General features: G+C 44.5%; 1 protein-coding gene across 3 annotated transcripts in view; it reads right to left on the minus strand.

Annotated features, from left to right (window-relative positions):
• Window positions 1-13,217, minus strand: part of LOC311234953 (CSC1-like protein 2) — a 132,183-nt gene that overhangs the window by 34,970 nt on the left and 83,996 nt on the right. For 2 of the 3 annotated variants that reach the window (XM_084322236.1, XM_084322235.1), the window contains exons 7-12: window positions 11,962-12,104; window positions 10,521-10,572; window positions 6,407-6,515; window positions 3,335-3,405; window positions 2,356-2,436; window positions 260-383 (exon numbers count right to left, since the gene is read on the minus strand). In XM_084322236.1, the coding sequence (XP_084178362.1) occupies window positions 260-383; window positions 2,356-2,436; window positions 3,335-3,405; window positions 6,407-6,515; window positions 10,521-10,572; window positions 11,962-12,104 (580 nt within the window). Of the gene's footprint in view, window positions 1-259; window positions 384-2,355; window positions 2,437-3,334; window positions 3,406-5,930; window positions 5,961-6,406; window positions 6,516-10,520; window positions 10,573-11,961; window positions 12,105-13,217 lie in introns of those variants that run through there. The other variant, XM_084322237.1, reaches the window with a different exon arrangement.

Raw genomic sequence — 13,217 nt, forward strand, 5'->3', positions numbered from 1 at the left:
TGTGCCTAGTGTTGCCCATCGCAGAATGTTACCAATACAATTCATGAAATGCATATAGAAGGGGTGGACTGTTCTCGTGCAATGCGTAACAGATAAACACAAGGAACCAGTCTGTCCTGTATGATAAGAGGACCACAGCGGGGGGAAAAAAGAAATCTCGTGTCCCGTTTTCCCTGGGCTATTTGTTGTGCGCCTTTTTGACTTTTCAAATTAGAACTCAGCTAAGCCTCCATGTGGACCGTGTTGGATTCAGTCTGACCTGCTCGCAGCCCTTGATGACGCAGCAGCAGAGGTGTCCACAGGGCTTAGGGTTGATCATGGTGGGGATGTGCTCCTTGGAATGCAGGTCCGTGAAGAACTTCCTGCTGCGCTCCGTCTTCTTCCTGTAATAATAATAATAATAATAATAATAATAATAATACTTTATTTGTATAGCACCTTTCATACAGAAACTGCAGCTCAAAGTGCTTCACAACAGAAAAAAGACAGGCATAAAATGAGCACATAAAGTGCAGACATATAAAATCACAGTTTTTCACATTAGGATCCAACATCCCACCTTGTTTATGGTTTGATTCAGTTTTAAATAGACAATAATAAAAAGAGTAAGATAAAATAGACAGTAAAATAGTGCAATAGTGCAGTGCAATAAAATTGTACAGACAGAATGACAAGAGGTCACAACTTGCACAACACCACTACACTAACCAAACCTAGTGCCTGAGGCAAAATGGACACATCACATATTCATTGATCCGTCTTTGTTAATGACTACATTAATTCCATGACCGAGAGGAACACTGTATGTCACTGATGGAACCAAATAAAACACAAGCGCAGTTTTAGTATTCTAATAGTTCCTAGTAACCATCTTCTTTTTCTTTAGGCTTTTCCAGTCAGGGGTCGCCACAGCGGATCATCCGTTTCAATCTGTTCCCGTCCTCTGCGTCGTCCTCCGTCACTGTGTCCATAAACCTCCTCATCGGCCTTCCCCTGCTCCCCTTTCCTGGCAGCTCCATCTCCAGCATCCTCCTCCCGATGTACCCCACCTCCCTCCTCCGCACATGTCCAAACCATCTCAGTCTTGCCTCTCTCACTTTCTGTGCGAACTGCTCAACATGGGCCGTTCCTCTGATGTAGTAATTTTTTATTTTGTCCAACCTCGTTACTCCCAGAGAGAACCTTAACATCTTCATCTCTGCCACCTCCAGCTCCGACCACCTGCTTGTTGGTCAGTGCCACCATTTCTAGACCATACAGCATAGCTGGTCTCACTACCCTGCTGTAGACATTCCCTTTTACCCTTGCTGGTACCCTTCTATCGCAGATAACCCCTGTCATCCTTCTCCACCCGCACCACCCGGCCTGCACTCTCTTCTTCACCTCCCTACCACAGTCCCCATTACTTTGGACAGTTGACCCCAAGTATTTGAACTAGTCCACTTTTGGTACCTCTACTCCTTGCATCTTCACCACCCCTCCGTCTTCCTTCCCATTCACACACATGTACTCGGTCTTACTTCTGCTCACTTTCTCTTCTCTCCAGTGCATGCCTCCACTTCTCAAGGTTTTCTTCCACCTGCTCCCTGCTCTCACTACAGATTGCGATGTCATCTGCAAACATCATGGTCCACGGGGACTCCTGCCTGACCTCGTCTGTCAGCCTGTCCATCACAATTGCAAATAAGAATGGACTGAGGGCCGACCCTTGGTGCAGTCCTACCCCGACCTTGAACCCCTCCTCAGTCAATCCCACTGCCCTCATACATGTCCTGTACTACCCTCACAAACTTTTCCACCACTCCTGACTTTTCATACAGTACCACACCTCCTCTCTTGGTACCGTGTCATAAGCCTTCTCTAGGTCTACAAAGACGCAATGCAGCTCCTTCTGGCCTTCTCCATCAACATTCTAAGGGCGAACAATGAGTCCGTCTTGCTTTTTCCTGGCATGAACCCATACTGCTGCTCACTAATCCTCACCTCTCCTCTTAACCTCCACTATCCTTTCCCATAGCTTCATACTGTGGCTGCTGCAACTCTGTGCGTCTCTTACACTAGCACACTTTGCCTCCACTCCTCTGGCATTTTCTCATTTTCCAAGATGTTGTTAAACAATCTTGCTAGAAAAACCACTGCCATCTCTCCTAGGCATCTCCAGGCCTCCGCTGGTAAGTCATCTGGGCCGACCGCCTTCTCACTCTTCAAAGCTGCCCTCACTTCCTCCTTATTGATCTGTTGCACTTCCTGGTTCACTGCCTCCACTGCCTGCCTTCCTAGTAACTATTGAAAAGCAATTTGGTGAGTTTTACCCACCCCTAACACACACACACAAAGTTATTGGCATGAATTTACCTTTCAGAATTCAGGTACATCAGCCTGGCCACGTCGTAACAGATACCAGCCTCCAGCACGGTGCAGTTTTCATAGGCCTGCCTGCAAGGGAAGAGTAGAGGGAGAGAGGGAGAAACATTAGATGATGTGTTTGGGAGGAAAATATTAGCACAACCTTTTCGTCAAAGCCATTCCAGCGATGACAATAAAGAGTAGCAGATAATAAATCACCTGTACCACATTAGGTCATCACTACTATTACCACCATCATCATCATCTCTAACGCTGAGCTAAATGCTCTCATCAAGGTTCTGATGTCTCTGCTGATGTCACTGGATGCTGTTTTTGTTTCCTTTGACCTCATTCTACTGCCTTGTAGGATTTGTATAGTCGACTTTAATTGGCCAAAATCAGCCCTACCGCCTTGGCATCGTCTTTATGTCCCTTCAGCTCATTATCCCACTTGCCATGTCGGTGATACTTTAATCTAAAAACCTTTCCCCACTGTTGCACTCAGCCAAAACCGCTCCGGACCAGAGATTCCTGCTGAATACCTCAATTGTAAATGTCATATAAATTGACTACCTAAAGGGTGTTGGGGGGGGGGGGGGTTTAGCTACAAACTTAAAGGAACACGGATTTTCGGAGTGCAGTGGGTGGATGTGGAGCGGAGATAAGGTTTGGTTTAATACTATTTGACCAACAGGAGGTAACCCAACGCCCCCCACCACCCTCGTCCCGTCCGTCCTCCCCTCACACATGACTCGCATACATCTTCTCATCAGGACTTCGATTAGTGACAATTAAGACATATAGACCTTCCATTGTCTGCTCCCAGCCACATGGCTGCTGCTGCTCTAAACGAGAGGAGACGTGGCTCTCAGAGTTGATACTGTTACCACCCAGACACATGGATGGTAACAAAAAGAGCAACACTTTGGAATAGAGAATACACAAGAGCGTGGGAAACCGGTACGAGTGACTCTGAAACGGCACTTACTCAAAGTGCTGCTTGATGTGCTTCTCCTCTGCATATTTGGAGATTCCATTGACGAATAAAGTGCGTTTCACCTGAAAGGAGGACAGGGGGAGTCATGTGTGACATTCAGACCTAAACATGCAGGATATATTTTCATAGGGAAATTCTCAACTCTCTTTCTAACACACACATGCACAAACACACCATTTCTCCGTCTCTCTGACTATCACACACACACACATACACACACACACACACACTACCCCCTCTCGCTCTCTCTCTACACACTAACTTGTAGACACATATGCACACACACACACACGTCACATCATCATTCTGTCAGTAAACTCTATCCTTAAATGAAAGACTCTGTTGTCCACCTCCGTGAATAATATCTGGTCAAATGATTACACTTCCATATGTCAAACACCTGTTAGCTCCAGCCAGGCAATCTGATTGGGGTTTCCACAATAATCATAATTGCCATTAAAGCTGCAGTAGGCAACTTGGAAGAAATTAGCGAGAGTGTGTGTTTAAGCAAGCTCTGAATGACTTTTCAAGCCCATGCAACAACAGGTGTCCACAGACTCCCAGAGGCACCAGCAGCTTTAAGCTGAACAAATATATATATACTGTATATATACAAATATCTCCCAGCCTCTGATCGGCATGTGGCCAAAAACAACAGTTCATGTCAATAACCACTCAAGTGTTACACCAGAACACCACGCGTTCCTCCTTAAAGAGTACACCACCTGCTGATAATGGGAAATATTTTTCATTATTATTAATATTATTCGTTTTTTATTTCAGCATAAAGCTGCTGGTGCCTCTGGGAGCCTGTGGGAAACCCTTTGTTGCGAGCGCATGGGCTAAACTCACTCTTGCTCATTTCTACTGCAGCTTTAAGCCAGGCTGCAGTGTGTTATGAACATTTTAATTAGTTGCCATTAGGGCCTCGACTAAAGAAATGATTAAATCTATGAATAGTCATATGATGTTGCTAAACCAAACGGTATAACAAATAGATTGTATAAAAGCCATAATACCCAACGGGGTAATGGACATAATAATGATCAGGCACCATGGCCCTTTACTGTACGCTCCAAACATATGTATAACGTTATGTATCCGAGAGTTCCCAGAATATCTGAGACTGCATTAATGAGGCACTTCACCAAAAAGCAACGCCGATTTATATTTTACATAATCTCACACACATCCAAAAACTCTAACAGTTTTGTGGTACATTCATTTAGTTTGACAGATACTGAGAAAATGAGTTTGTGTTCATTACAGCTCAATTAAATGATAAGGTAGCCGTCGCTATAAGACAAGATATTGCCATTTTCTTTTATCGACATAATTTCGAGCTGCAATTAACACAACACAAGGACTCGATGTCCCAGATGACATCACAACTGACCATAATGCAAAGTCTTTTACTCTCAATAACTGTCAAATTAAATGAATGTGTGCAAAACTGTTTAGAGTTTTTGGATGTGTGTGAGATTATGTGCAAAATAAATCAGCATTGCTTTTTGGTGAAGTGCCCCTTTAAAATAATGTATGCCCTTTGCCTGTTAAACTATCATGTATGTGGACATACAGTAAATTAGTCATTCAAATGTGTGTGTATGTATGTATGCCAGACAGTATGTATGTAGTGTATGAGAAATATGACAAAGATGTAACAATAAAGCGGAATCTGAATCTGACAGAAACTATGAAACTATGGTGGCTAGGTGGCGCAGTGGGCAAGGCACTTGCCACCAACGCAGGATATGCTGGGTTCGAGCCCAGCTCTCGGCGTTGCTACCAGCTTGGCTGGTCGTTCATACTAATACAATTGGCAGTATTAGGGGGTGGGAAGCTGGTGGGTGGGGATTGGACATTGTGGACAGCGACTCCTACAGGTCGGTTGGTGTGCCTGCGCAGTAGAATCAGCAAGCGCCGAGGGCGGCGTGTCCCTCCGCGTTATTTTTTTCCGTAGCCGCATTTCTGGCAGACGCTCTCTGATTGGCCACTGACTGACGCTCTCTGATTGGCCACTGACATGTTTGCCCAATCGCATGACGAGCTGTGTCTTTGCCCATTTCCACGTCGAACAGCCTGCAAACTACCTGGCGTTCTATCGCCATGCTCTAAGACAAACTCTAACCTTAAACAACTTCGAAAGAGTGCCTAAGCTTAACCGTCGAAAGAACTTGCCGTCACGCTCTAAGACAAAGTCTAACCTTAACCAACTTCAAAAGAGTGCCTAAGCTTAACCAGTGTAGAAACAGGCGTCGGCCAATCAGAGGGCGTCTTGCCAGAAATGCGGCTAGGTTTAGAAATAACACGGAGGGGACACGTGATGCAAGGCTTCGTCCACATTGCAGCCGGCTTGTGGGAGGCATGGCCTTACAACGTTCGAGACAGGGGAGGGTAGAATTGGACAATACGAAATTGGGGACGGGAGAAAAATAGAAAAATTGGGAGAAAAAGTAGATAAAAAAAAAAAGAAACTATGAAACTATGCAACTCAATAAGTCATCCGCTGTTGAACCTTGAAGGTGTGTGTGTGCGTGACTCTCACCAGTACAGTGCATCTTGCAGGTGTGTGTGTGTGTCGCACCAGGTCGTCCTCTTTATAGTGCATCTTGGAGGTGTGTGTGTGTGTGTGTGTGTGTGTGTGTGTGTCTCTCACCAGGTCGTCCTCTTTATAGTGCATCTTGGAGGTGTGTGTGCGTGTCTCACCGGGTCGTCCTCTTTATAGTGCATCTTGGAGGTGTGTGTGTGTGTCTCACCAGGTCGTCCTCTTTATAGTGCATCTTGGAGGTGTGTGTGCGTGTCTCACCAGGTCGTCCTCTTTATAGTGCATCTTGGAGGTGTGTGTGTGTGTCTCACCAGGTCGTCCTCTTTATAGTGCATCTTGGAGGTGTGTGTGTGTGTCTCACCAGGTCGTCCTCTTTATAGTGCATCTTGGAGGTGTGTGTGTGTGTCTCACCAGGTCGTCCTCTTTATAGTGCATCTTGGAGGTGTGTGTGTGTGTGTCTCACCAGGTCGTCCTCTTTATAGTGCATCTTGGAGGTGTGTGTGTGTGTGTCTCACCAGGTCGTCCTCGTTATAGTGCATCTTGGAGGTGTGTCTCCGCATGCTGTACACGGTCAGTAACAGGTAGAGGAAAGCGAAGGTGGTGTGCAGCCACAGCAGTGTGTTACTGTGAGAGAGAAAAGAGCAGATGGATCGTTGACAGTCTGACAACATAGATTGACCACCGCCACGGAGGCCTACGTGCTGAAGCAGTATGGGCTCAACTTTCAATTCAAATCGATAAGGAAGAGTCCTTAACACTTTGATTACCAGCAATGCAATGCGCCTTACCCCCGTTGAATGCCACCACCCACTTCAATGATAATAATAATAATAATAACAACTTCGTTTTATATAGCGCCTTTCATAAGACCCAAGCGTTGTGAACGCATAACCTTGTCTTAAATTATGTGTCTAATCTGCCCGTCGCTTATCAATGACTTGTTTGCAGTCAACATTGTCGAAACGGATTTTTTTTTTTTTTTTTTAATAATCGGTTCATTTTCGTTTTATAGCATTTTGAAAAGCCCTCGTTTTCTTGAAAGTTTCAGGAAAATATAACTTTTCCGTGATAAACGGCATTTATTGGAATATTCTGGAATACACAAAAAACTGTCATTTTTCGGCCTATTTATGAATCGTTTTCAAATAAACGCTAGATTATCGATAGTATATGTGTACTTATGCACGCTAGAGAAGCGAGCTGAAAAATCTATTCTCTCATTTCCTGATCAGCGCGCGCACACACACACACACACACACACACACGGGGCAAACGCTGATATCTTTGTGAAAACAGATCGGATTACCCCAAGACTGGTAAAATAGATTCCTTACCTCAGATCAGATGTTCTCCAAAAAGATTATTCCAATTCCTGATCGCCATTCCAAATATCGATCGCGTTTATTGATTCAGCGCTGGGTACTGTAAATATGTATTCCACGTTGTTTTCCGGCTCTGCAATCACTTCGATCCTTCAGATGACTTGACGGAAAAGTAAAATGAGGAAACTGGACCCCCCCCCCCCCCCCCCCCCCCCCCCACCAGTCTAATCCAATGGGGTGCAGTTACACAGGGAGAGACGATAGGGGGCAGTATTTTCCCAATGGAGCTCAGAGAGAGTTTGGAGCACTAGCGTGAGGCTCGATTGAAATATCAAATCGCTAATAAAAAAAAAAGACAAACAAACGCTATATAGCGTTGCTGGCATTTAATGGGCGGCATGAACTAACGACATAAAGCGTCCGTGGCACTCAAAAGTGTTAAGGAGATAGAGTCACGTAACAGATGCCAGCGTCTACCTCACGGATAATGAGCAACATTTACATTTAAAATTATTTAGATCGACTGTCACTAAACAACTGCCGGTATATTGACTTTACATTTTTCGAATGAACTTTGTTATTTGTCTCAAAGCTTCAGTAAGTTAGCTGTAACCCTTTCACTGCCGCACTAGCAAACAGTTAACCCTTTCACTGCGACAATACACAGAAGGTTAACCCTTTCACTGCCACACTAGAGAAAGTTAACCCTTTACTATTACACTACCAATGGTTAACCGTCTGTAGTGTGATAGTAAAGGGTTAACCTTCTGTAGTGTGGCAGTGAAAGGGTTAAGGATCTCTGTGGCGGGTAAGAGAATCTCTTTGTATTAGTATAGGTATAGGGCTTGATGTAGTAGTAGTAGTTTATTTTTTTTTCAGTCATCATCTCACACAATACAATATACACCATCATTTATCAATATTTGATTTTTTACAGTGACTTAAAAAAGGTACAGACTGAAGCATAGTGCTTATATGTGCCTGTCCTATATTCTTACCAAAAGAATACAAAAATGTAGACTCCAAAACAGTATTATAAAGAAAAAAAAAAGCAAGCTAAACAGTAGGGATGCCCCGATCGATTGGCCACTGATCGTTATCGGCCGATAATCAGTATAAATATTAGGGATGCACGATAATTATCGGGCCGATACCAGCAATTATGACGTCATCCCGATAAACCCGATAACGTTATTAATAGCTCCGATAATATAATATATTTCTTGGTAAAAAAAAAATGCGGTGTGGGTGAATTGGAATGAAGTGCGCTTGTTTTGACTGTAGGCTCCTCCCGTTGTGTCAGTACTGTGGTACGACTGACAGCGTGTGGTTTAGGAACAGGGCGTTTTACACAAATCCAGCGCTCCCTTTCTTGGCTGTGACGTAGCCACGCAAGTTTCTGGAAGCAGCGCGGACGTTTTAACAACAAAGATGGCCGCGTCGGTACTCAGATTTTCAGAGGAAAAAGTTCGCTTGCTATTTGTAATAAATGCAATGCAGAAGTTCCACAAGGAGGGAAAAGGGCAACAACTTGCAATACATCCAGCCCGACGGGTCATCTGCGGCATCACCACCGCCACGACGGTGTGTTATTGTGTTAACTTAGAAGCCCACGACGACGCGAGGAGCTAAGCAAAGCTAGCCCCTTTCGTGGCTGTGATGCAACCCTTGGTTGAATACGCAGTCACTTATTGCTCCGTAGTAGCCAGGTTAATTTGCACCACCAAGGACTGCTTAAAAGCTAGCGGCTTGAGCCCTTGGGTAATTTCTGTCAAACTTCTTTAATTTAGCAAACGACTCGTCAATAGGTACAAGCGTGCTCGCACCGTGGCGGTGGTGATGCCGCAGGTGACCCATTGTTGTGGTGGTGATGTGAGGTGGTGATGTGTCCACTCAAAGCCTCTTTTTCAAGGCTCCGCTTTTAAAAAAGAAGAACAAAAAGCTTCGAGCGTCTTAGGTTGGATGCACCACAAGCTGTTGACGGATTGTGAATTTTCATTTGGAAAAATAAATATGGTCACTTTATCAGTCAAAACTGTTGTCTTGGCTTTTGTTTCTGTTGTCTGGTTAGGTCACATTTAAGTTGGTGTTAAGTTATTGTCCTGTGAAGTCTTTTTATGTATTATTATTGTATTGTGATATGTTTTGTTTCATGTTGAAAAAAAAATTGATAAAAAAAAATATATACATTAAAAAAAAATTTATAATACAATAAATATCGGTTATCGATATCGGTTATCGGCTTGAGGAGCATAAAGTTATTGGTGTCGGTGTCAAAAAAGCAATATCGTGCATCCCTAATAAATATGCGATCGGTGATCGGTGATAATGCTTTATTTTCGCCGATCGTCAAAACCGATCTCACTCGCTGAGTTCTGTCTTACACCGGGAGCTGCACTCACTCCCACACAGTGGTGCGGCGTCTGCTCCTCCCTCCAGCCCCTCCCGCGCGCATGTAAACACGGGTCTAGTCTAGTGGGACGGGAGGACGGCGTCTCCCTGAGCTAACGTTAGCTACCGTTACAAAATGACCCAGTCAACCATTCACTTCCAGTCCAATACATGATGCATTGTCTAACCGAACGGTATCTAGCCGGCCAGCTACCGATAGCTCCTGACATCAACAAACGCTCCAGCAAGTCTAGTAGAGACGTGTATGATACCTCAGCTAGCTCACGTTAGCTGACGCCAGCTCACTGTTCAAAACGAAATGTCCCACTGAACTAAATAGTTCACCGAGGCGCTGTATCAACGTTATATAGCCGGCCAGCAGTAGCCACAGATAGCTCCTGATATCAATGTTTTATAACACTCATTCGATGCGTATTCAAGCTGAGGGCATGTTGTTGAATATGATCAATAGGGTCCAGCTGCAGCTCCGGAGAATCCTGGCCGTAGCTGGAGGCTACTAGAGTACACACAGACAGTGGAGCTTGTTGCGTGGTGGCAATGTCTCGCAGATAATACAAGTACAAGTCTAATTATATAATATATATATTTTATAAGAAAAATATATATATATTATATAAAATAATTTTTTATTTTTTTTTAATCAAAAACAATCGGTATCGGCCGATATGGCTCACGACGATCGGTGATCGGTATCGGTGGCAAAAAACGTGATCGGGGCATCCCTACTAAACAGTATCATTCACCCTTGTAGTTTTCAAAATTTGCTTTACAAAAAAAAATACAAAAATGTAGATTCCATGTAGAATGTAGATTCTCAGCATACAAGGGTTCCAGGTTGCTCAACATACCGGTATTGTGAATGTTAAGAATGGAAGTGATGATGTGAAATACTTACTTTGCATCTAAATTGGCTATAGTGGTTCTCCCAAAACTGTAGGCATTGTTTTCTGTAAGAAAGATACAAAAAAGAAAAGAACTATTCACACATTATTTGATTACACAGTATTTAGATTTAGATGTATTAGTGAGATAGGGTTCCCCCCTCTCTGTTCACCTCTCTGTGGCGCTGAAGTGGACAGCGAGAGGCAGTCTCATTTCTCTCATTCACTTATACAAAAACAAAAGACTGAAAAGGATATATATCTTCTTCGGAGGGTCTCTCCATTTATTTGACAACACAGGCAATAGTCTTCCGTCAACAACATTATGGCTAAGCTAGTCCGACACTCCTCTGTCCAACAAACCATGGACTTTGGGGACGCGTTATGCATGCAAGTCAATTGACGGGGCTTATTTTACGTGGAATATAATGTATAAGCAAAAGTAGCCTACTTTTTAATAAAACACATTATAGATATACATGCCCTGATGATGTCATTCTTTATATAAGCCTATCAATTGTTTCTAAGCTCAATAAACGCAGATAATGGGCGGTCAGGTGGCGTAGCGGAGATTGCGTTCGTCACCAACGCCGGAGATGCTGGATTCGCGTGTTCGAATCCAGCTCCCGGCGTTGTCACCAGCTTGGCTGGCTGTTCACACTAATACAATTGGCAGTATTAGGGGGTGGGGAAAGCTGGCGGGTGGGTCCTGAGCGTGGTGGACAGCGACCCCTACAGTTCGGTCGGGCGCCTGCTCAGCGAGGGTAGGATCTGGTGAGAGGTAGTGCAGCCTCCCACACGTTACACTCTCCCAGTGAGAATCTGCGCGGCCAGGCTGGCTGCCGGCAGGCTGCACATGCGTCGGAGGAAAGCATGCGACAATCTCCGGCCTCTCGGACCAACAGTAGGGGAAAGTGCACAACAACCAGGAAGGGTGGGATGGGAGAAAAATCGGAAAAAGAAGGAGGGGGAAAAAAGATATATAAAAAAATAAAACGCAGATAATATTTGACCGGAATCTGTCCCATTTGTCAGGGACATTGACATCTTCCAGGACACGTGGACCGGCACCAGCAGAAACCCTGCCGCCGCCACAAAATCAGATAGGCCCACAACCAATTGATTCTGAACTGATACAAAGTGCTTTCCACTGCACGCCTCTGCCTTGCCCACCCCCAGCTTGACACTTTTACAGATAATCTGAAGACCTGTGGAATAGACCGCTCCTCATCATGGTGAGGTTGGGCTTGGAATATCACATTCTATGCACCTCATGTTGCTAGGACGACAAGGAAGCTAACACCCCCCCCCCCCCCCCCCCCCAATGAAATATTTTATTTCCATAGCAACGGCATAGTGAAACGGGTTCTACTAGATACAACATTATATTTCCATAGCAACGGCATAGTGAACGGGTTCTATGATGTGTATGATGGGTCCGGAGTCGCCACTCACCGAGCAGGTTGCCAGAGAAGTTGACGGGCAGGACGATGCCGACGGACAGAACGCCCACCACCACCAGCAGCCCGATGATGTGGCGCTGGAAGGACAGGTAATGGACCGCATCCTCACCGCACTTCTCCCTGATCTCATCATCCCTAGAGAACAAGACCGACACAGTCAGATACAACACTCGTTAGCCGGCTGCAGCGAGGACGGCAAGTCAGACACCCGTCTAGGGAAGGTGTCAGGGCTGAGGAAATTACATGTGTAAAGCCTTTGGAGCCCTATAATGATACCCCTTCCACTGACAGCGTGTCATAGAGCAGTGGTGCCCAACCAGTCGACCTCAATCGACCGGTAGATCGCGCACTGGTTTCAAGTAGACCGTGAGATTATTCAACGGAGGCACAGTATTCCAATACACATCATACATCCTGTGCAGGTATAATCACTGAGCAGGGATGTGATTCTGCCGTAAGAAAAAAACCTGAACATTTTCTAAACTATTTTTTATTTTTTTTTATAAACACTCCATTTGAATGAATGAACACATTTTATTTGTATATATTGAACTGTTCACAGGGAAGAGGAAGGTGGGAGAGGAAAGGGACAAAGAAAATGAATCAAATATATCAGTGTCCCCCTAAAGAATTTGAACAGGGTCATCTTGACCCCTCCCAAGTCATCCTGGCTCAAACACTAACGTTAGGACCTTATCTTTTCTTCTTTGCAACCAGATTGTGCAACACCTGTAACTGCCTCCTCTCGAAGTCTTGCCTACTGCGAAGGGCTGCAGTTGGACTAATGGACTCTTTTGCTTTTCTTTTGCTCTCAGGTCGATTTTGAGAATGAAGGTGGTGACATTTCTCCATCTCAGCTTCTTGGTTATGTCTAGGTTGGCTTCTGTACCTCATGCTTGAGAGTTTGATGTTTCTACAGAGCTTCACATTAACTGGACAATGCTTGCTCTCCCTTGAGTAGTGTTTACATTTACATTTACATTTAGTCATTTAGCTGACGCTTTTATCCAAAGCGACTTACAAGTTCTGTACGACAAGCCATCAGGAAGGGCACAACTCTATCAGCTGAGCAACAATGTTCATCAAAGTGTTGAGTGCTACAGTGTAGGTTAGTTTATTAGGACAAGTGCATGACAGTACGGTTAGTTAGGGTTAGATTTTTTTTTTTTTTTTTTTTTTAATTCAGATAATGGTTGAAGAAGTGCGTCTTTAGTCGACGGCGAAAGATTGGACGTGATTCGGCTGTCC

The sequence above is a fragment of the Notolepis coatsorum genome (genome assembly GCF_963971535.1).
Source record: "Notolepis coatsorum genome assembly, chromosome: 9".
In the NCBI taxonomy this organism is placed as follows: Eukaryota; Metazoa; Chordata; class Actinopteri; order Aulopiformes; family Paralepididae; genus Notolepis; species Notolepis coatsorum.